A 24,434-nucleotide genomic window follows, 5' to 3' on the forward strand; every position below is an offset into this window, starting at 1 on the left:
AGCCCTGTCACACGTGAACCTGCTGTTATTGTTGTTGATGATGTTGTTGGAAGTAGGTGGTGGGAGGTGTGTTGGTGGCAGTAGGATGAATGAAACCGGTTCGGAGAGCTGATAGGGCGGGAATGGCTGGATGGCGTTAATACACGTAACACGGCGTATTAGCGTACGGGTTACAGTTAGTTTTTTAGATACGTCCTGCTAGCTGCTACAGCAATTGGTCGTTGCTTCTCGTTCGTTAAAATCTCGTTTGACTTTTTGACTGCTTTGGCTTTGGGTTCATCGGATCGTTCGAATATGGGTAGCAAAAACATGGAACTTTTCGCAATACAGTTTTCGATTCGTCTCAATTCAAGAAAGAGAAACGACACGTCACGACACGTAATAGGGCAAAAAAGTAATGGTGCTGTTGATACATACATAACATACCCCTGACGGGCTGTGTCCCGTCAACTTGCAGCCGCAGATTGGACGCACGGCGAGAGAATCTCACCGTGTGCCAGTTGTTGTCGTTAAGCACGGTCAGACCAGCGAGTAAGTTCTGTGAAGTAGACGGGACGCGTAAAAGAGCGAAAGGGAGAGAAAACCGGGCAGTGTGCCCAAGCGAGGTTAGCATAGTGTTACGAAAATCAGTGACGATTGTAGGGAGTGAATGATCAGTGAGGGTCACAAAGAGCACCTTTTCGCGATCTCCTAGCCGCACATTAGCCCGAACACGGCCAGCTACCAGCCCGATCTCTAGCCGATCGGACGAGCTGGACTCGGCGCTGGTAAGCAGCAGCAAACCTGCGGGTCGCGATGTCTTGAAGCGTATGACCAGCTCCTCCGTCTGGGTGCGGCTACCCTGTGTACCTCCGATCCATACGGCCATATGTTGCGATCCGTTGAAGGCGAGCGTTGCCGACTCGCGACCACACGTCGGTCCGGTGAAAAGGGTGGCCGAGCAGTCGCAGAGCGGACGGTTCCAGCCCTCGGTACACTGGCCACCGTTCTGGCATGGTGAAACCTGTCCACCGCACTGATTAGCTATCACGTGACAGGACGGTTTGATGGCAGCTGTGGGGGAAAATGGATAGGGATGAGGGTAATGATTTATGTCTATGAATGCTCTTAGAATATAGCTCATATTTTTCGAAAATGATTAAATTGTCGTCTTAGACGATGCACAGAGCTTACTTAGCTGGATCATACAAGCATAAACACACACACACACACTTACCTGAGTCCTGCTGCCGTGCAATGTGCGCTATATCCACCGGCTTGCTCGAAAGCGTTAGGTCTCGCAAACAGCCGACAAAACCCTGGCGCAGTGTCGCCGTCCAGATCGCCGGTGGAATGTAGATCTCGGCGTACGGTGGCCCAATGCCGCCAATATACATCGGACTGTCCAGCTGCATCTGGGACGCTTCGCCCGGCGTCCGGAACTCATTCCACTGCCCGTCAACGCCGACCTTGCCGTCGCGGCCATTGCGACGCAGTGACAGCTCGTGCCAGACGCCGTCATCCACGCGACGTCGCGACGCACGCACCTTGACCGCTCCCGATCCGAGATCCATATGGATGTAGATGTGCCCGTTCAGCAGCTCGACCGCGAAGAAGTTACTCTGCCATCGGAAAGGTAACAATGAATACACACACACACGGCCACACGCAGTCATTGCTTGAACCTACCTTCGGGGCCCGGGTCATTGTGTTGAGGATTATTAATCCGTTTGGCTCGTTTGTGCGAAATTTAAATGACAGCACGCCCTGCTTGGACGCATCCCACGGTGGCAGTAGCTGGTGTGCGCGGATAGATAAGGAGAGATACAAATTAGATTTGTACAGAACAGTTGGAGCTGCACAGCGGCGTGGGGCGTGCTGCCGCGGGATTCGCTCGGACGCCAAATAACAACCTTCCCAGCCCAGGCGGGTAAGCTGATATGCTGTCGCAGCGATGGGACGGGCAGAAACCGCAAAGATCACTGCCGACCGCGGGCAGGGCAATTGCCGAGATACAGCGCACAGAGTAATTAAATTTAAATATAATGAAGTGTATCTTCCCGACATCACCAGCCAGGGCCGGTTCGAACCGAAGGCATGACACCTCATCGGGCTTATTTTGGAACGGTGGTAGTGTTGGGAGGGACGTTGCGATGCGCTGAGTACCGTAATTAATAACAACTGTCCCAGCGCTCCATTTCTTCTCGCCCACCAAGCCAGCGGACACCGGTCTCGAGGAGCTTCATTTTCCCGCAGGCATTTTCGGGAGCAGATTAAATGAACCCATCCCCCGGCCGGCGCTGTCTCGCTCCCCGGGCCCAAACCAGTGCTTTGGTAAGCAGAGATCCGTAAAGATGAAGCGACCGCGACGAGCGAAACGGAGAGAAACGCAACAACCGAAAGCCACGGGAAAACTTTTCACCAACCCCAATTGTTTGGTGCGGCGCTAGGCGCTCCCCGGAGGGCATTGTTTCTGTTTTGAAGGAATGAGCGAATGAAACCCCCGATTGTAACCGATTTAATGGCTATTACGTGAAGCGAGTGCGGCCCATTTTGTACGCCGGGATGAGTCGCGGCAAAAAGGAACGCCAATGAACGGAACAACACAAAATAGCATAACGACCTCAATGTCTTTTCATCGACGTGTTTCATCTACCGTGGAGCGTTCATTAGCGAATTGTGTGTATGTGTGTGCAATTTTTTGTGGTATCTGTTTGTGTCCGTGGTCAAATTGTGAACCATAAAAGCCGGCCTAGTGATCGGTTGAGCGTATTTGAAATTCAAATTCCCTGGGGAAAACTTTCCTTTTCCAGTTCTCTCGCCTGTTTACCCAGTCACATACCCCCTTTTCTTACGGATACAGTGTGTGTGTGTGTGTGTGTTACGGGAGTGAATTCCGCTCAGGGTTGTTTGAATGCCGGTGTATGGGCGCGCTGGCATACACCTTTTCGGGGCATTGTTAAAAGTCCCTGTTTGAGTACCAGAGCTCTGGGCCAACTCTGGCGGTAGTGGTTGCGTTTTTCACGAACGCTTAATTATTCATTTTTAATAAAAGTTTCCCAGTGGACCGCGTATCCCCCCGCAATGAACACACACACACGCTGGTGGTGGGAAAGTGGTGACTGGTTACTCGGTGTGAGATGTGTTTGAGGGGGCCCGGTAAGCGTTAAACAAGTTTAAAGCAACGCTACCCCAAAACTGTTCGCAAAGGTGATCGAAATAGATGCATTTTTATTGCAAAACTACGACCAGTTCGGGTTAGAAAGTTACAAAAACGGTGGCGAAAGTTGTTTCCCCGCACACGCACACACACTAACTTCACGGCTCCTTGACGTCGCTTTACATAGTTTGCCCATTAGCGGGCTTAAATGACATTATGCAGCGGACTTGCACCAGCAGACTGGACCGGAAATCAGCCGCAGTGAAGTAAAAATGGTGCCATCCGGACAGGGAAGGAAAAGGCAACGAATATCGCCCCCTTCCCTCCCCCACCTCTTCACAGCTCTAGCCCGAGATTACTTCCGTCGCGGTCGACCGCGCATGGCCGGGGATGAAAGTTGCCCGGGTGCCGGTTCCGGCTGCGGTTGTTGCAGGGTCTGCGCACCGAAGCTACGCATTCACACACACATACACACTTACACGGAGACACATATAGCACAGTTGTTGTGGGAAGCACAATGGAGAGCGCGAGAGACGGATAATTTATTTATTTATTAAAATGTACAACCAGCAATTAGCATGAATTATGGACCATGCTTCCCTCCATTTTCTGTCGCGGTCATGTTTGTGTCACTCGTGCGTCTTAAGCCTGGGGTGGGGTCTTCTTTACCCCAAAACGTGGGTCAGTTGGCTAGCGAAGCCACAGAAAGAATGAGAATAACGCCGTGCCCCTTGTCATGCATGGTGATGGTTGACAACGCGCCAAATCCGACGACGCGCGTAGATCGAGCGCGAGATTGGTTACGCTTGACCTGGCCGACGTAATCAATGGTAGATTTTTGGGGAAGTGAAGCCAAACAGCAAAAGGGCTTCCATATTAAATTTGCTATGTCGTTGTAGACGTATCGGTACGCATCGAGAGAAAGTTTGCTACAGGCACCCGCTCAAAGATAACATGCTGTCGGTGGCGAACCATTCACGATTCGTCGTAGCCCCTCAATAACTGCGAATGCGTTCATTACGACTGAAACCGGAAATTAGTTTGCAGTAAAGTTTTGCTTTTCATACTATCAGTCGATCATGGATCATCCCGGCAGGACGGGCAGAGGGCTCGAGCGTTGATGTAGCGTCGTTTGAAGCGACGGTCTTCATAAGGCAGCAGCAGCATGACGGTCGAAGCTTTCGCTGCGGTTTGCTTTTGATCCCTCTGATGGGCTGCGGTTTTCACCACGCAAACATTGCAGTACAGCATCGTGCGAGCTTTGTCTTTGGCTGGAGTTTCCAGTTGACAAACCACGGCGCACGATGCCGGTTACAGTGTCGTCCATTTCCTTACCAGGACTTTTAATAGGATTTCTAGCTTTTCTCCAGCCGCTTGTGTTGCGAAAACGAGACGGAACCGCTCTCGAAAGAGTTTGTGTGGTATTGCTTTCTTGCCTGTTTGCTGAAGTGTTCCTTACCGCAGGGACAGTAAAACAGTGCGGCCGCCGCCCCCTGGAGCTAGAATCGCATTGTACGGGTGAGATCGGATTTGAGGTCAACGGGTGGGTTTTTGGGCTAGTGGTCACGGTGGGCGATCCCGGGGCGATTTCAGCATTATTAAATCGAGCTCCCACCGCTAGTTGAAGCTGTTCGTTTTATTTGTGCCACATTATTAGAAGTTATGCGACGCTTATTATAACCTATCTTATATTTTCCTCGTTTTTATCACTGCAAGATTTGTGCAATATCTAGCAGCTAAAACGGGAGGCTGTTAGCTTGTCAATTTAATCTCTCTAGCGAGTAGCAACAAAAAATAGGAGTCCTTGCAATTGCACATGTTCGGGACATATTCAGCTTTCTATTTATGCTCTCAATTCAACCAAAATCTCCTCGTAAAATATTTCCGTTGTGTAATTTGTTTTTCGCTGTTCGCTTCTATGTTGGTATGTTTTATGCCCATCGCGTCAGCACGTGGAAGATTTAATAAAGAACTCCAAAATATCACAATCATGCACACTCATTCTACACTGTCACCACACGTGACGGATTCTGGTTGCTTTTTCGGAGTTCCCACTTTCATCCAAGTCTGCGCCGAATGACGTGTGTGTTTGTGTGGAAAATTTTCTCCCCTTGCTGGTGTTTCCCTACCTCCATTCTTTTACTAACCAAGTGCCTGTTAGCTTCTGATCTCGGCAGATTGGCAGCAACAGCAGGAACACACCAAGAGCAGTAGTTTGTCTGGTCTCGGTCAACAACATCACCGCCCATCACGGACAACGATATACTTCTACCGGTTTTGGGGAGGTTTTCTTTGCATGTGCGATACATTGTTTGGTTCGCTACCGGTTCATTCCCCTTCTCCGTTGAGGACGCTGGTCTGAGGAAGTTGGTGCACTGGATAGAGGATCCAGCTTGACATCCACTCGAGCGACAACGAAAGACAAATGAGTGTGTTGTGTGGCTTTTAACCAGCTTTCGGGTTCTACCTGGAGCAGCCTGGTAAAGATGGTCCCTGGCATGATTTATCAAAAGCAAAGACGGGCTGCAGTTTATGAGACGACGGGTGGGACGTAAGCATTTCCGCAATTTACTGCCCGAAACTACACTTGCCTTCAGGAGACCGAAATTTGAACGGCCAAGCGGTTCCACGCGATGTGCCGACGCTAGTGAGCGTGTGATGCGAGCGTTGCTAAGATAAGTTGCCCGGAGTTGGAGATGAAGTTTAAATGGAGTGCAATTTTCCGGTTTAACGAGATAAGATACAGCGGATGTTGAAATTGACATTTCTACTAATCATACTACACTGCTGTTTGGAGTTTGCGAATTTGCATGAATGCAATGCACCAAACCACAAGTGATGTGGATGGAGGTATTGTTTGTCACGCAATCACCCACCGTTGGTGGATAGTTTTATCTACACATAAGTGTTTTTGCGGTGGTGATAGAAACTGTACAATTTATTTCCGTTAAAGCCATTGAGAGAGCACATTTTAAACCACATTAAAATGCACATCCCTGTGGGGAGGGTGGGTGCGTCGTGCTTTAAAGATGAAGCGATTGAAATTAATGCCCCCAACGTGCTTAAAGTTTTGCTCATACACTCTCTCTCACACACACACACACACTGAGGCAACAAGAGCAACTTGTTCGAGGAAATTTCATAGTTCCGTCACCGCATAAAATCTACATAGGAAGAAAAGGTTACGACCACCACGCGCGCTAGTTGAACGTGCGAACTGTTTTTCGCCCAAAAGCTCCTTTCCGAGAAGGGTAAAGTTGCTGCTGCGGAAATGTTGTGTTCCGCGAAGGCAAAGTTTCTCCCGCTCCCCAGCCGTCCGCTTTAGTCTGCCCATCGCTAGCGAGCAGAGCCGTGTGTATGTAGTGTAGCATAATGCAAGATGGCGTAACGCGTTCAAATAAAACCGAACCAGAAAGAGAATCGTTCAAAGTTAATCAACCGGATGCAGCAAAAAAACATGACTTTGCTGGCACTTTATACCCTAGAGGCACCTAAAGCTTGTGTGGGTCCTTGGTTTGTTCCCGTGCTGCGTTTCGGTTTGAAACAATTCACCCCCGACTTTAGACTTTAATACTACAAGTAAAATTGTGTGAAAGTGCCGACACTTACCAGATACGATTCTCGCGTGGTGAATGTAACCGGATCCTGCGGGTCCCCAGATGGACACGTATAATCCACGCGTCCGGCAACCTGTATCAGCTTCGATCCGGTGCGCGCCAGATCGATCAGATTCAACCGCAGCGTATCGGCAGAAAATTCCACCTGCGAAAACGGAAAAGAAACATATCACGTGGTGAGACGAAACGAAACCTGGGATGGAGTTATGTGCGTTTGCGGTAGAACACCTTACCTTACGCAGACAGCCGACGAAATTGTTGTGCACACGGGCTCCCAGAAGGGCCCGAGGATTAACTGCACCACCCACGTACACGCGGGACGACGAAAGCATCGTGAACTTGCCGGCAATGTGCGAATGGTCCGTGTACACATCGTCCACAACGGCGACCAGCTGCTCGGGACCGGGACGAATAATTATACGATGGTACGAGGGGAAACAGAAAGACAGATGGGTTAGATCTGTTGTAGCTATTAGTGTGTGTGTATATGTTGGTGTGTGGGTGTTTGTATCGCCAATTGCGTTTTTCCCATCTAGCCGGGGGATTAAGGGGGCTATAATCTTAAGATGAATTATCGCTTCTGCCGAAACAAACCCGGCCAAAGCAACAACAAACAAAAAATTCTTTCCGGTCGGAAATTTCTCGAAGCTCTGCTCTCCTTGCCGGATTCAATTTCCTACCTAGGCATTACGTTTTGGCTACACAAATGAATTGAATAAACAGTAGCAGCAAGTTTTAAGCAAATTTTACCATTCGTATTTCCCATTCCCGCAGTATTCCTCTGCACCCTTGGGCGATGGGGTGCTGTGTGCCCTGGCTGATAACGATACCGGTGTACCCCGGTTTATCATAAACAAAACTACAAAGTAGGTGAAAACCAGGGAAGAAATAACCTTTTCGGTTCTTCTGCTGCTCTATCTCAGAACAGTTCAGTTTTTGCTTCCGGTAGAACAAATAAAGTTCGCTCTGCAACCTCGTTCTAGCCTTCAACGCCCGGAAGATATGCTTGTACAAAAGAGAACTTTGCTGCACGGAACCGTCTCTAGTTGTAACGATAATCGAAGCTAGAGCGAAGGGGAGATAAGGGGTTGGATGGGGACTGGTAGTGACAATGCCAAACAGCTCCGACCGGACTTGTTTGTGGACTTCTGTTTTCAGGGCGCTACCTTTCGTGGCGGTTTGTGTTTTTATTATCTCACCTCTTGCCATTCTGGCATTCCTGGCATTTGGTTGGATTGAAGCAAAGTAAAGTCTTGAAACCAACTCCCGGCCGGTATGCTCTGCATCTAATTTTGTACAATTTTGTTGGCAAAAACTAACAACCTAGGATAGGTTACAGGATATAAAACTTACGCAAAAAGTAAAGGTTAAGATAAACCACGCTGTATTTAGAGAAACAACCCCAATGGAGATCTGTTGAGGTGTATAAGTTAGCAGGCAATAAACGCTCTACCAAAAAGCAAACTTTTAGCAGCGGACTTACTGAATGGTCCAGGCGAATGGTTTTATGCAAAGCTCCCAGACATTTTCATTAATTTGCGTTTTAAGCACAGCATATGGCCAGTATGCGCGTTCTTATTAATGATTACAAGTCGGTGATGTTTTTTTTTGTATGTAGCACCAGACACCATTCTTAAACGTCGATTACCCGGTTAATACAACCACCGAGGTAACGAAGCGAGGCAAGAGACAGTAGCAACAAAAAAAGAGCACTCTCATTAATTTCCATTGAGAGCGTGTGTTGCTTTTGTTCATGGCGGCACACACGGATACTGATGATTAGGCCGGTAGGCGCGTTCTACAGCCCGGAAAGCCTTAAGAAAAGGTGCACGGTAACAAAACAAGTAAGCGCCGAGTACAATTTCCGGCCGAAGCAAACTGGGGGAAGAAGAATGCCACGCCAGTTCATATCACATGTCATGCTAGACACCCGTACGAACATCACCAGAATATCATCTTCTTAACGATCATTATCCAAGAAATTAGGAAAGTGGTTACATACAGGGCAGCCGTTGTGTACAGAGACTGGTTCTATTCCGGCTAGTGGGGCCGAGTTTCCGGGCCTCCACACCGCCATACCGATTGGCTTCACCTGCTGAGCTTCGCATTTCAAAGCATTCAGGCGGAAAAACTCTCGCCCTCGATCTTTTGTGTGATAAAAAAAAACTCCTAGCAAGTGTATGTGTGCGTTCTTTTCTCTTCTTCCTCCACGGCATCTTCTTGCTTCGGCATTCCCCATTGTTGCATGGAGTCTTGCCCTTTGTTGCGCGTCCGAATTGAAAAGTGCGGTCCGGAGAGAGGTTGCGGTCCGAGGAATGTATCGTCCTTAAGGCAACAAAAGAAACAATTCATCTTTGAATCGTCTGTACCGTGCACTGTGACGTGTGCGGAAGTCACGGTGGTGCTGTCCGGCGTACGGCGTACCCTCACAAGCAACACAATTCTCACTTTGCGCCTTGGTGAAGTGGCAAGGTTGTGGAGTGTTGGAGGGCAAGATTAAAAGAAGTACGCTGGGAAAATTAAGCATAGAAGTACCTCAAAAATGTTCTACATCATAGAAGTACAAAGCAAAGTCTTGTCTACACACACAACAACAAAAAATCTGACTTGGAGCGCTTCGCCCACCCTTGAACGTTCCGATTTCCGGTCGGTAAAATGCTCACTCTCACGTAAGCTGCAAAAATGAAAAGTCGTTTCGGTTAGTGAACCAAGCAAAAAAATCTAAAACAACATAAAAAAAAGTCCACAAAAAATTGTTCGGAACCCATACTACGTGGCTTTTAATTCTTTCCTGGCTGATCTTAGAGGGAAGGCATAACAAGTGTTTGTATGCGTGTATGTGTGGATGGGCTGAGTGTTGTTCTCGCTCTGCTTGCGGGTCACAAGAAGTGTGATGGGCCTATTGTTCCTGTGGATCAAGAGTGTTCGTAGAACCGTCGTGGGATGAGGATGTGTACAACGTGTGTTGTGATTCCATTGTTAACACTTTCTCCTTCGGTTGGAAACGAAACGAAGGATATGTACTAGCTGTCCGAATGGTGGGCGAAATGTTTCAGACTTTAATGTATCGTTTCTTTGTTCTTCTTTTTTCATGTAAGTTTGCTGGAAAATACCTTTTTTACGGTCTGTTGATAAAAATAAAGGTTTAGGATAAAAGGGTTCAAACAACCAAACGGCCAAGGCTGTGGAGTCGATGCATTACCTTTGAAGTCAATGCTCTGCACTTTGTGCAGTTGGAAGCGCAACACGGTATGAGGGGGCAATAATATCAAAAGCCTCACAGCATTAACTACAGTTAAGAATGTTTTTTTGTTGTTGCCCCAGCTGGTCGCAATATTTACAAAACCTAGAAAAGTATTTCTATTCTTATATCCACGTTTAGTGCGCTCCTGAATAGTAATCTACACATTAAAGGAAACAATTGATAATGTTATACAGAATAAGCGTAATAGAAAGCGAAACAAACATGTAAACGTAAATAATCAGAGCGTCGTTACCGATACAACCGTCGTGTGAAATGTTAGATTTCTTCATCGCCACAAAAGCGGAAAAACGACTAAAGATTGCTTCTTTCGTACGCATATTCTAGCGAAAGCTAGCGGTATATGTTTCCCAACCCCGGACCGAAATCAGATCAACATCATTGAATCGAACCGAACAGTCGCGTAAGCGAAAGCAAGCTCTTTCCAGTCAAGATGAGAAAGCGGAAAATGGGATTGGTATAGATTTGAAATTGATACTGAATTAGCTCGGCTCGAGCGCGTACTCAAGGCGAAGGTCTGTTGTGTGGTGGGTGCCGTTACTGTGGTGCGAAGTGGGATTTTTCCTTCGACCTGGGTCGATTACACTTACCCGACAGAAGCTCGTTATCGATGAGATCTGCACACGGCCGGCGGGCGGCGATGGTCAGCAGTGTGCATGAAATGGACGGTAAACAGAAAAGAGGGAAAGTTTCCCAGTACCGGGGACAGTTAGAATATACTCTTGGGAAAGAACAGAGTTGAAAATGGGCTGCCACAGGTAACTATTCGCCGGCTCAACCGTTTGGTTCGCCAACCACTTTTCAGTTTAGCTGTGTGCGGCGCAAAGGCTACGAAGTGGGCTATTACGAAGCTAGAGAGAGATGGCCTGGCCTGGTCCTGTAAGCAGACAACCCCTGAAACCCTGCCCCCTTGTCCAACTTACCTCTTGGATTCGCCGATGAACCGTAACTTTGTGCCATTGATGGTCGTCGAAGCGGACGCGGGATGGTTTGATGTGCATTTCTTGCTTCCCGTTCGATAGGCCCATGGTCAGCGAAACACCACCGTCACGCAGAGCCAGATTCAGATAATCAGTTCCGTGACCTTTTTTGTCCGCACGTTGATGAGCGCGTTTCGCAGCATGGAAGAAACAAAGCGATAAAAATACTTGCGTTAATGTCAGGTCATGTAAAAGGTTGGTGTAGTAGGGGTTTTGTGGGCGGTTAAATATGTAACTAAATAAATAAACACATGAAATTATGCATACACAGCCAATAATTATTAACCTTTTCATTGCATTTCTCATTTACCTCCTGAAGGAATAGTGACTAGCTTTACTTTACGAAATTGAAAGGCTCACAACATCCTAACTATACCGCCAACAAAACGAACATTGTACTGCAAATGGAAAGAAGCGAAAACAGCGCTAAATGTTGCCTTATTAATGATTTACAACTTCGCTCCGTTAATGAACTCCTCTGGACGGTCTGTTCTTTCATCGCTTTTCACGAATCGTGTGCGATGCAAAGCAATGTACTTTTAGTACGCCAACCATTCCCTATGCACTCGTGTTCAGGTAAGGGTTTGGGCATAATTTTCACTCTCCTTTCTACTCTGTAATGGTTATAAATGCTTGACTTTTTGCGTCGTCTTAACATTTTTCACATAGTACAACATGGGGTTGTACCAAATCATGCAAGACCGAACCACTAACGACCACAACATCTCCCCCTTGCCAGCACAGTGTTTTTGTAAGTTGTATGATGAGAATTATTACTAAAAAACTGCTTTCCAGTGGCATGCATAATAATAATGATATTGTGTCTACGAGCCGATGGCCCATGGCGATGGACGCAGCAGAATGCTGACCATGGCGGGGTAAGATCGAAACGAACGATGATTGCAGGCTTGGAAAAAATGCATTTTCCTTGTAGCGATTTGTGTTGTGACATTTACGACTGCACCATGCAACGCGTTATTGATTTTGTTGATAACTCTCTTGTAAGCTACTAGCAACGGATTTTGTTCACCGGTGCGGTTTGAATTATTTAAGATGGGAATCAAAATGCAATCAGAACAAACGTTTTGGTTGAACTGAAATAGTAATTTTAAAAGCCTTTTTTTGTTGAAGCAGTGTTTTAAAAATTTATTTTAGTCGGTACTTTTCTGACATTAGATAAAACTCTAATGATTATGGCACTTTTTTTTTATTTCGTTCTATGAACGTTTTATGAATTACGGTGAAAGTGCAAATGCTTCATTTGAATTCAACATAAAACCTATTGGAGCTCAGGCCACCAACAGCACCAAAGTAATTAATGACACTGTCAGAGTAATGAGTTTCAGCGCGACAATATTATGGAACCTGTCGGGTGCTGTTATACTGTTGCAGTGCGCTTAAATATAGTCACGGAGACCGGTTGCCCAATTTTCGCGTTGAGGCATCATGAAGGTTATTTCATCATCCCATCAGCCACAGCATAAACTGTCCTAGGCAGTTTTTTTTGCGCGTAATCAATCGTGAGAAGAGGCACGATAGTGCATCGATTGGCATAGTCATTCGCTTTGGCTCGATTGCGATGGTGTGTATAAATTCAGACACGCCGCGACCCTCTACCATTTTCCACAAGATACCCTCAAAAACCGTGACTAAATTGCTGGTGGCAATTTGCACTCCTCCGTCGTCTTATCGTGATCCTCACTAGCCCTTGCTGCCAAGAAGAAGCTGACAAAGAATGGTTGCTGGTGCTGGCACCGTGCAGAGCGTGCCTCTGCTTGCTGGCAGGATGCGTGCTGGAAGCAAATTGCATGACGCTGGCACTAGCGTCTACGAGGCCAATTTTAAAAGCTCTTTTTGATCGATTGTATTTTCTATGTGCCAGCGTCCCACGGGGCGAAGCATTCGGGAAGGGAAAACGTTCATTACACGAGGTCATGGATTGGTGGCAGTGCATCGTAATGACCTAACCGAACATTGCGGCCGCGTACGCCTGCCAAACGGTGCAAGCGAACGAAATGGCACGAATGAAGAGAACAGGGCCGTTTATGATTGATAGTGGATTCTTCGTTTTTTAGCAATCGTGCCCGCCTGCTTCGTTAGGGTCATTGATTGGTCGTTTGTTTGGGGTCGAGAGCCATTTCTGTTGGGTAGCGTCAATTATGCCGCGAAGCTGTACGGAGCGTCCAACAGACAGTCACAAACAGCACAACTAGGTGCAATCATAGGTACATAGAGTGGAAACGGTAAAAAACGGTAGTTTTCAACACTTTGTGTGAGGGCTAAGAAACAAAATCGATTGAGTTGAATGCCTACGAAGTTACCTTCCATTCCCTCATCGATAGCACCTTCGAAAATGTTTGATAATTGCTCGTCAAATGAATATTTTCCACACTTGGTTCAATTAACTAAGCTAAAGAAAATAATGAACCCAACTCCGATCGATCCATGGCCGCGCTTTCGGCAAAATGTAAGTACCTCGTAAATGTTGCTGTCCGATGAAAGCGTTTCTGGCTGCGAGCTTGACTTGGAACGTCAACAGCCTACTATGGACAAATGAAGCAGCGTGGATAAATGATGAATAATGACCTTTGCTGGCTAGTGAAGGTTGATGCGCCGCGAGTCCATCAATCAACTATTCTTTCGATATTTCCTACCGCACATGTCCTCCTCCGGTGCTGTCAGTATTGCCCCTTGCGCACGTTGCCTCAACCCCAACGTCACTGTGCATGTGGAGACGGTACTTAGTACATCAGTTAATTCCTGACAAAGTCTGACCCGGATTAATGGTACTTCCATGGACTGGTTGCCAATGAGTTCGCCGTCATGATAATCGAAGAACGATGCTGATGACCGGGTGGTGGGATTCTGATGATGAAATCTTTGCGCAGGAATGTGTTATATGTTCCCCCGCAGGCAAATGCGAAAGATGTCTATGTATGTACTGAGAATAAACAGTGAAATTGACAACTCTTGTTGTTTGTAAAATAACTTTGCCCGAGCTTTTCTGAACGATGATAGCCGAATGAAGTGGGCATATATCAAACTTAACACAGATGATTATCGCAAACCACATACAGAGCTTTACGATGACCTATTTTTTGTAGAAAACGAATTGCAAAAGTGAATTATTTGAAAAGCATATTCGATGTGTGTTTAATGCCATCGAGTTCAGCTAAATAGTTTATGTACTACCATAGCTCACTCACTTATGCATCAAATATACATTTTGCAATTAATATAGGCCATGGATTACGTCCACCATCACCAGCCAAGGGTTCGCCGATTTTCTGTCCTGCGCTGAACAATGAAATCGCTTTTCCCGGCAACGCGTACACCACATCCGCTTTCCACGTGCTGTTGATCACTTTCCCACCAACAGGTCCCGGTCGCAGGCTTCCGGAGCCAGCCATGCCAATGATTTAAAGGACCAACGGATAATCTATTTTTCACGTAACCATCCATTCCAGGTGTCTATTTATAGCATGCCCACCATTCCGTCTTTTCGTCGGATGAAAAACGAGTGTTCTCTCGGGTTCGGGGTCGATTCGGACGAAAACATTCATCTCTGGTCTCGTACACAATTCCGTCACAGATACCCAGCTACTCAAACACACAACGGCTAGTAGGCACACACACACACACACACGTCCATCTCTTGGTAAACAAATCAAATCAATTTTAATTTGATTCGGTATAAATATTTCCTCCACATTTTTGCTACCAATTTATTCGCTCATTCGCTCTCTCTCTCTCTCTCTCTCTCTTTCTCTTTCTCTCTATCTCTCTCTGTCTCTCTCTCTCTTCCATTCTCTCTCTCCTTTTCACTACTTGAATTTCGCAAACCCAGGTAACACTCTGAACTGCTCCTCAACTCTACCCGAGTGTATCTGCTTTTGGACTGCACAATTCGAGCATATCGAGCGTCCCGTTTTGCTATAAACGAGTGTTTCGTGGAAATGCCACACAGCCAAAGCGATATTCGAGACAGGATACCTACATCGACCGCCGGTTTAGTATCGTGGCAACTGGGGCTACGGGGAAGTTGGTCCAGTTTGATACACCCGTTTGCGTAAATGAGAAAAATCGGAACAACTCGAACACACGAGTAAGGCTACATAGGGCTTGATGTTCGATAATGAAAATTTAATGAGGAAAATTGATTTTCTCATCGAAAAACGCACCAACGCGTGGGTAATCAATCCATTTCAGGATCGATTTGTGCGATGAAGTGTAACTGGTTTTGTCATATTTTAAAATATCAAACTTTTTTTTCTTTCGACCCGTGACATCTGTAAGACCTGAACTTGTGTAAGCAATGTTCATGAAATTGTGAACCTATCACAAAAACAAAAAATAACACAAGTACACAAACATTCATGTCCATTGCATTTGCTAAGTTAAAACTATTCCATTGGTATAAAAAGGGTACACATTAAGTAGTTAAGGAGAACTCCGCACTAAATGCCACAGCCCGTTAGGTTTACTGCGTTGTGCTTTAAAAAAGCAGCAGCCGCACTAAAGATCCCGGTGACCAGAAGTGCACCATTTTACGGAGAGCCTGCCTGTTCGCTGCCCGATCTTTATCGTTTTATCTTCACCCGGCTTATTCGTACGCGCGGGAACCATCCACAGAAGGCCAAAGCAGCAATTATCTTAATTAGATTACATCCACCCATAAAAGATGCTTGCCGTTTATCGTTTCCCACTCCCACTCGGCGGCAAGATCAGGATTTGAACGATGGAAACGATGCGGAGGGGTTGGCTTGGAACGGTGGGAAGGTTTCAAGGTGTGTATGTGAAAAAAGACAGAATCATGGGGAATAGCAAAGTGCGGTATGGGATGGAGCCGAGCCGAGTCCAGATGACGGCAGCAATGGTGAAAGGAAAAACACGCGGGAAGCTCAATCCCACAACTCACAATTTACAGTAGCGTTGGTTAGGTCCGGTTCAGAGGAGATGGTAGCACCATTGAATGTTTGTGGTTTTTGAACACAGAGTGGTAAAAAAATGAAAAAAACACCTCACGGAAAGGGGTTTGCGTTGGATCTAACAGAAAAATGTTAGAATAGAGCGTAGGGTAAGGTGACAAGCTTTATTGTTTTCAGACGGCTGCTCCGCGATGAGTGTCAGAGTCTACCAACGTGGTATGAGTACACTTATACTGTTCTAGCATCCCTTTCAACATTTTGACTACAGCTCTCACTTCGCTGTCAGTTTCTGATTGTGAAAGTTAACCCAAGCGGTAGCGCTAAGGCGACAATCGTAAAACGAACACGAGCAAGGGAAGCGTTGAAATGTGACCAAATGTACAGTCGGTTTTCAAGGAACCATACCCGGGGGAGGGGAATAAATTCAGTGATACTCTGTAAAGACAAACCTGTCACTCTAGGCCTGTGCGCGTGTGTGCGTGTACAACGCATTAGGTAATATTTTTATGGGGTGTATACACATGCCGTATCACCCAGACCCTCTCGTTCATTGCATTGGTCCCGGTAAGCACGGGACATGGAACATCGTAAGGAATTTTATATCTTTCAGCACACTTTGTCACTCGAGTGGTGGTCGTCTACCTGTTCGTTCTTTGTTTGCTCGCAGGTCAAAACCATCGATTTAACCTTACCTTAGGCATCGCTAACCCTAGCAGCTATCCCTCGACAGTTTATTGGTGAGTGTGGGTCGGGGATGCGCTCGGAAACACCGAATGAGGATTCTTTATTTTACGATTTGTTTTGTCCCTTAGAAAGGATACGACCAACGGTTGCTGACCAAGTAGATTGGAGCTTTTATTGTGTCACGAATACCTGGAAACATTCGCACGTTCGCCGTCGAGCTAAGCTGTAGGCAAATTGTGCTACTGCTATCGCTCAATGCAGGACGGCCAGCCTGACCAGCCACTGCCGGAAAATTAAATTATCGTTTAATCCCACTGCCACTGCAGTTGATTGTTACCAAGATGCGATAAAAGAAAATGGTCGCACTTAAATCATACCGGGCGCGAACATTCCAAAAAGCAACATACTACTACTACTACTACGAGCATGGGGCAAATCTGCAAGCATTTCCACAGCTAGCAGCATTAGACTTACCGGTGTAGAACAGCAACCCGTTCGGCTGGCGGGTACGAAAGTAGAGCGTGATGGCATCCTGGGCGCTAACGATCGGTTCCCCGCCCGTCTGTCCCAGATCGTACGAAAGGAATTCGGTGCCCCGGAACGTTGCCTCCGACGGTGCTTTGTCTGCGAATGAAACAATCGGTGAAGAAAATGGGTTAGTCTCTCGCTTGTGTACTGCTGTGTCTACGATGCTGAAATGATTATCAAAGGCCCGGCCCAGGTAACGCTTGTTGTCTGTCACAAGCGTGAGCAAATCTTTATTCATGGTTAAAAAATTAAGTTATTCTGTTAAGATACATCCTTCCAACGACATCATTATTCTGCGATACTGTTGTTTATCCTGTAAATTATAGCGACTGCATCGATCGGGCATGATGCGTTGATAGCTATTGCGGTGGCAAAGTCGTCGGGTTATCGCCAATGGCACTTTCCCGTCGATTCTATAAATTATCGCTTATCGTTAATTTATTTGTCATCAACATTCACGTCCGATCCGGCACTCAATCTAACACCGAAGACAACGGAAGAGCGAAAAAGGAGAAAATAAGAGAGTGTGAGAGAAAGAGAGAGATATATAGAGAGAAGGGAGTGCGACAGAGAGAGAGACAGAGAGATAGAGAGAGAAAGAGAAAGGGAGAGCGACAAGAGAGAGAGAGAGAGAGAGAGAGAGAGAGAGAGAGAGAGAGAGAGAGAGAGAGAGAGAGAGAGACAAAATCCCAAGAAAAAGCAACCATAGCTTCTAGTCAATGGCTCGGACTGCTCAACGAGTCTAAACGAACAACAACCGCAAGGCTTCCATTTTGATTCTCTTCTGGGTAAGCTATTAGCATTTCATTTCACCGACGTGAGGAGCTTGGAAAGCTGCGGGATCGTCCGATGGTACCACTTTCAAGTGGTTGTCCATGTGATCGTAATTAAAATCAGGGGACCCGAGTGCACTGGGAAACGGTGAGATAAGCAAAATTCGACGGCAAACACCACCAATGCTCTTATCCGGAAGCTATGTCTTCCGGCGGTCTATTCTTGGGTCCTTAAAATTTTTAATGATGCTCCAGTTTATATTTCAGCCCATTTTATCCTCCTCTGCTTGCCTTTCCGTGACTCGTCGGACCGTTCACTGCGGGTGCCAAACATTGTGCTGCTGCTGAGACATCGCCCAGAGAGGGCGGGTGTGCCGCATCCCTGAAGAACCATGCCGACGGTTGGCTGCTGGCCAAATATTATTATTTTTATTATCCTTTTACGATTATTTATCATGTGAGGCTAGGATCGATGCGGTCCGGAAACCCCTTTCGACAGTGCCTGCAGTGGATCGACCGTACCATCGAGCAGAAAAGGACAAGCTCAGAAGCAACTCGTTCAACACATGCTCAAATATACCAACCGCTAGGGTTGTGTTTGTTAAAAAAAGGTGAAACGACGAAATCTTCCAGCCCATCGCAGCAGGATTTGTAGCAGAAATGGTTAGCATCCGAAGGACAATTAATCTTATTTGCTTGAGTTCATAGCCACCGTAGAGCATGCGTCGAATGCAGCCGTTGGTTCGTTATCTCTTTCATCTACATCCCAACTAGATTGGGATGCAAGATCGAGATGGTTGGCTGGGTGGTGAATATTTTCCAAAAATTTATCGACCGTTCGTCTCACTGCCATCCGTCGGATCCGATCACGTGCGGTATTCTGGCAGTTCCCCGTTGTTTGTTTAACGCAATTCGATTGTGATTCACTTGTTCTATCTATGCTCTGCTGATTCACGTGTTTTATCGCAGGGAATGGTTGAAATCAATAGCAAGGAGGCTGATTGCGAGAGTGAGAAAAGGTTATCGTTTGCGTTTAATGTTGTTGAAACCACATTTGCTTCATAATCCATGAGTCTTGAAAACAAAACTCTTACGAGATAATATCTTCTAACTGGAATTGGCAAATTTGCAAAAGCTAATGCCGTTCTTTTTAGTAATATATTTGTTTATACCATACTGTTATTGAATTCGTATTTCCAATTATTTAATGTAGTCAAACAGTTCGCAAAACAATATAACATTTTTTTATGTTTATAATATAATCTTTCACGTGTAAAGGAGCTCAATGCTCTATTCAAACAATAAAAGCGTCATGGACCACATTAATAACAGCAATGGATTTGTCACACATGCTACTGTAAAGCACATCAAACTATCTCACTAGTAGCCATAGTGGTCCTCACAGTGCGAGCGGCCAAAATTCAAACTGCGACCCAATTCACATTCTTCCAACAGATGCAGCACGCGTAGAAAGCGGAACACGACACACACGTGCGTTCTATATTGTGGTATTTGCAACTGCATTGCACCAGCTGCAGCAGTGTACGCCCGGCAAATTGATGTACATGGTCGCTGTTTACCACGCAGTTTAAATGCCTTTGGTAGGCAGCGGGCACAAAATTTACGATCGTATTCGCCAATCTGCTTGCCCCGTGGGACATGAAAAAAGAGAAAGGAAGGACAGGAGAGAAAAAGAAAGGCTTGCGAATGGGGCTGAACACAGCAGGGCTTTGAAATCGGTGGCGTACGTTCAACCGGCTAACCCAACCCGTTGGTCAGCTTTCATCATTATTGGATGCTTCCCGGGGGGAGGGCAGGTGTGGGAACCGCTTCGCCGAAGTGCATTTCTAGCATTCCATGGATTGAAGAGGGTAAAGTGGTCGTTTGTGTGGGTGGTTTGATATTTTGGGTGTTAAAATTCGAGAAGAGGAGATTGGGTACGATCGGTTGATGCTAGCGTTTCCGTTTCCTAATGGATGTGGTACACGATGACAAAAGCGAGGATGGCTTTGACTCGTTGTATCACAACACAACATTATTTTTCGAGCGGTACCCCATGCTTACCAACAAAAGTGTGGTGTGAGTGGGAAAATGCAAAGCCCTTTGCACAGCCGCTAGTGAATTTGAGCAGTGTGACACACAAGGGTGTTAATTAAAATCACATACATTCATTGAATAAATCAATCAATGCGTAGATTTGGACACCATCAGATCTTACTTTAATTAGATTTATTTCGCTGTGCGTACATTCATGGAAATGAAACTGTCCGTGAAATTAAGTTGACAACTTCGACCATCAAATCGATTCAGGCTCGTGACGAACAAACATACAAAGTCAACGAAGGAAAATCTTGGATACTCGGGAAACTGATGTTATTGCTAATATATTTTTAAATTTAATAAACATATTTTTGGCATGTTTTGAATTGACAGAGCTTCGAGCTAGATAAAAATAACTACATACTCAAAATCAATGACAAGGACCGGGCGTCTCCATTTACCTCAGGATGAACGAACAGTGAGATGGCATTACTTATATCGATTGTAGTAAAATATATGATGGAGCGTAATGCTGCTGGCGGATGTCGCCTCATCGCCAGGGCCGGCAAACAAAACAAACAGCGAGCGGATAACGGTCAGTGCACCAGCGACTTCAGGCAGCAGACAGCGATCGCAGACTTTCCAAGCAGCAGAGCGGGGCCGGCAATAACGTGATTGAAGAAAGCATCCAACCTACTAGAGACGACTATACAGCAGTAGCCGGACCAGAGAAGAACCTACCAGATCGACTAGCATCATCAGCAAGCGGACATCCGTGATACGGCATACGAAAGCATCTCAAACGCTGAGTGAGTAAGAATGGAATTTATTACTAATCCAAACGGTCATTGTAAACTTTGTACTAACAAAGATGAGTGGGGGAAACAGGTTAGTTGCACGGAATGCGACAGGTGGTTTCACCTGAGTTGTTTGGGGGTAAAGAGTACCCCAAAGAATTTCGTATGTTCAAAATGTAAGAAATCTGAAGAAGAAAGGAAGGAGATAAAGAAGGCTCTAGAAGAATCACAAAGACTTTGCGAATTATTAAAGGAAAATAGAGAGAAAGAATTAGAACAAAGTAATAACAATAAAAAGGATTTGGAGCGGTTACAAGAGGAATTAAACGAAGCCGCAAACGACGGGAAAGAAATGCGAGAAGCATTAATTCAAACAGAGAAATTATTGCAGGAAAAGATTGATAATGAAAAACGAAACAAAGAATCACAAAAGCAGCAAGAAGAAGAAATAGAACATTAATGCTGCTGGCGGATGTGTTGCACCGTCGCAGCGCCCAACGCCGGTGCTTTACACCGAGTCGGGTATATTTTTCCTACGTCGACCGGAGAGTGCCTCCGACTATTAAGAAACGAGCGATTCTGAGGTTTGTGTTCGAATGCGCTTACTTTATTTAGGTTTTCATCTCTTATATGCTATTTAGTTGCTGACCGCATATAGGTCAGCTAACTGTGACTATGACTATTTTGATAACAAGTTGTATTTATACTTAATGCGACATGTGACATGTTTATGGTTTATGAATTGCGTAAAGTTACTTCCTCGTTTGAACCGTGAGAACGGTTGACTACCTGTTTATGTTTGTTGCTTTCTGAAGCGCGCGCTATCGCTTGAGGCGTGTTTAGCTTGAACTTTGTTTTAACTTAAGGTGTTTTATCTTGAAGTGTTTTACTTCGCTACATCCGCATAAATGCTTTTACTTCATAATGAGGTCGTACGCAACAGAGCGGTTGCATTCAATTTCATGTTTGAACTTATATTTAAATTGTCAACTGTCACTTGATTCTTTCATTTCAATTTATGTTGGAATACCACAAGATATCTCATACATGGAGCCGCCTGGTGAGTATCAACAATTATTGGCAATAAGCGACAAAAATGCATGCGACACGATAATTGATACAATACTAATGGCTCATTTTCTTTTGAAATTTGTGATATTAAAACGTTTTCTCTCCTTTTTGATCTCCAATCACAGCTTTCAAGACCTGCTTTTAGTATGCACAGTTTTTTTTTTATTTTTTTTAGTTCTTTGAGAATTTTGCACTGATCTGACATTGTTTGAATTGAATTGTCAGATGCAAAACAAATTCCCAATCGATCAAACATTGAAATCGTTCAAAAAGGTTCAACATTTATATTTCCGGTTAGTATCAAATCAAATAATCAATTAAGTGGCTAAAATCTACCGTTTTAATCAAACTTACACGAAAATTAGTGATATTTTGACTGTAAATCGAGAAATTCGACTTACGCAGAAATTTGAAATCCCCATTAATAGCCCGTATCTTGGGGACAGCCTGTACTGCGTATTTGAGATTCGGATCAAGATTTGAATCGAAAACGACAGTTAAGAATATGTTTATATGATTATTTTGATGTGCATGTATGTTATGTTCGTGGCCGTTAATCACATCAGTGTATCCGGCCAAGCTTTCTACATATAATCACTTTACACTCAATCCTCTTTAAACATTTTTCAAACAGCCACTCAGTTTCATCGTTTCCAATTACACGTTTTACAAGCTACCAAGATTTTGGACTGGTGCCCCATCTGATGGAGGCGCACGAGAATATTGCATTTATTTTTAGTCTATCATCGGGTCGCACCTTCGCTCGCGCGTGAGTGGTTCCTATCTTTAGCAATAAAATGGCACGAGCCTCCATTTGCGCTGTTCCCTTGGCACGGTGCCCATCATACCCAAAAATCTCGCCCTCACCACCAGTCGCCCCAATCTGTGTTTCGCAAGGACAGCTCGTTCCGAACGGCATGCTCGAAAAGTCAGCGAAAGCTGTGTAGAAGCGATAAAATGTCCTCGACGATCGCGACATGTAAGCTTGTTTGTTGCGCTCTAGCAACGGTAGATGGTTGTACTAAATTTAGGATCTTTACCGCTGTGCTGAGTTGGTCTGTTAGGTACGGCTTCATCGTAGAATAGCCCGAAAGGTGTGTGACACAGAACCGTGAAATAAAATTAAATCCTGACTGAAGTTTGCAAATTGTAAAAGACAAGCTTTCTATCCTTCTTTCTCGCATGCTCTGAAAATCTGTCTGTCTCAGCAAACGGGGATGGGCATCTTTTCGGTGTAATGGGTCGGTGGATGTTCCTAAATATTCCCCAAGGACAATCTGCACCAGGGCATCGAAACGGAGCGGCACCCGTTCTCGCAACCTACATCGTCCCCTATAACATCAACCCGTTGTCATGCATTCCAAAATTCAATCTAAACGCCTGGTGCCTTAGATACCACCAAGCACTGGCCAGAGTTTTAATGTTAATCATGCACCGATGTAAGGGGAGCTGGGAAAAATGGGGCCGACGCGGACACATACTAGCACTAGTGTTCCATACAATCTGGATAGAAACGGTCAAAATCCGTTTTTATTCATAGCATCATCAGCGCTTCCACTCAGCTTAAACCCTGGACCAGTGTGCCATGTAAACTCCAGGCTACCACATCTGCCGGGACGGTGAGATATTTTAGCCTGATTTGAAATTCATATTTATTACCACCGGCAGAATATCCTTGAAAGTGGAGCAAGGTTGTGTAAAGTTCCTCACATTCAATCGGTTCGGAGTTGGCTGTACCGAGACGGGCTGCTTAATATCTACGAGCGTACAATGCAACGTGCCTAGCACATTCACCATGAAAGGGACTGTTTGAGGAGTCCGTAGGTAAGATATATGGTTTTCATTATTATACTGCGGATGAAAACTAACCCAGACAAGGATGAATCAAGTTACCCTAGCAAGTGGTGGAAATCATCCAGTCAGGCTTTGAAGAAAAGCAGACCAGTGCTTTATCCCAATCAAGGACTAAAGAGAAATTTAAAGAGTATGTACATGTTTTACATCCCAGAAATCAAGGCAACTCCGGATAGTACGTTACTTCGTTGCATGCAACTAAAGCTTACTAGAGTTTAGATATTGCAGCAAACCGCACCAAAATGGAACATAAATGTATGTCTCACCAGTATCAACAACAGCACAAGCAAAATCGTGTCCCAACTTTAGCCATTTGTGGATGATCAATCAAATGTATTAAATTATCCTCACACTGCTACCAATTCCACTCCATCACGTTTCACGCTGACAGGAGCGATGTTGCTAACGCGTGGCACGATAAAAGAGGAAAGAAAAACAAGGTCAATCCTTCCGAAGCAGGGACCGAACACAACCGAAAGAAGAAAATGGCTACCGAGACGAAACAATTACGTTAAAGGTTTTACGCCTGAGTAAGAAACTCTGCTGCTGTAACGAAATGTTCAAACGATTTATCAAAATTCATCCCCCTTCCCAATGCTGACTGTTCACCGAACCAGCCCGCTGCATCGCCCGTTATGTAATTTTCAACCTTCCGCACTACAGTAACGTGAAATATAAGGAGGAGAAAAAATCTCACCGTTGCGGAACCGGAAGAAGTCGAGCTGACAGCAATCTTGATTTAGTACAATCTTTGCAGCATT

The 24,434-nt window shown here is 45.5% G+C and overlaps 1 protein-coding gene across 9 annotated transcripts in view; it reads right to left on the reverse strand.

Moving 5' to 3' along the window:
• Positions 1–24,434, reverse strand: part of LOC1270866 (neurexin 1) — an 82,743-nt gene that overhangs the window by 17,078 nt on the left and 41,231 nt on the right. For 7 of the 9 annotated variants that reach the window (XM_061642599.1, XM_061642604.1, XM_061642597.1 and 4 more), the window contains 9 exons: positions 17,085–17,234; positions 10,942–11,102; positions 10,609–10,635; positions 6,990–7,148; positions 6,749–6,901; positions 1,669–1,776; positions 1,217–1,601; positions 677–1,053; positions 418–538 (listed from right to left, as the gene is read on the reverse strand). In XM_061642599.1, the coding sequence (XP_061498583.1) occupies positions 418–538; positions 677–1,053; positions 1,217–1,601; positions 1,669–1,776; positions 6,749–6,901; positions 6,990–7,148; positions 10,609–10,635; positions 10,942–11,102; positions 17,085–17,234 (1,641 nt within the window). The remainder of the gene's footprint in view (positions 1–417; positions 539–676; positions 1,054–1,216; positions 1,602–1,668; positions 1,777–6,748; positions 6,902–6,989; positions 7,149–10,608; positions 10,636–10,941; positions 11,103–17,084; positions 17,235–24,434) is intronic. The other 2 variants (XM_061642603.1, XM_061642601.1) reach the window with 1 other exon arrangement.

This window comes from Anopheles gambiae, chromosome 2 (genome assembly GCF_943734735.2).
Source record: "Anopheles gambiae chromosome 2, idAnoGambNW_F1_1, whole genome shotgun sequence".
Classification (NCBI taxonomy): domain Eukaryota; kingdom Metazoa; phylum Arthropoda; class Insecta; order Diptera; family Culicidae; genus Anopheles; species Anopheles gambiae.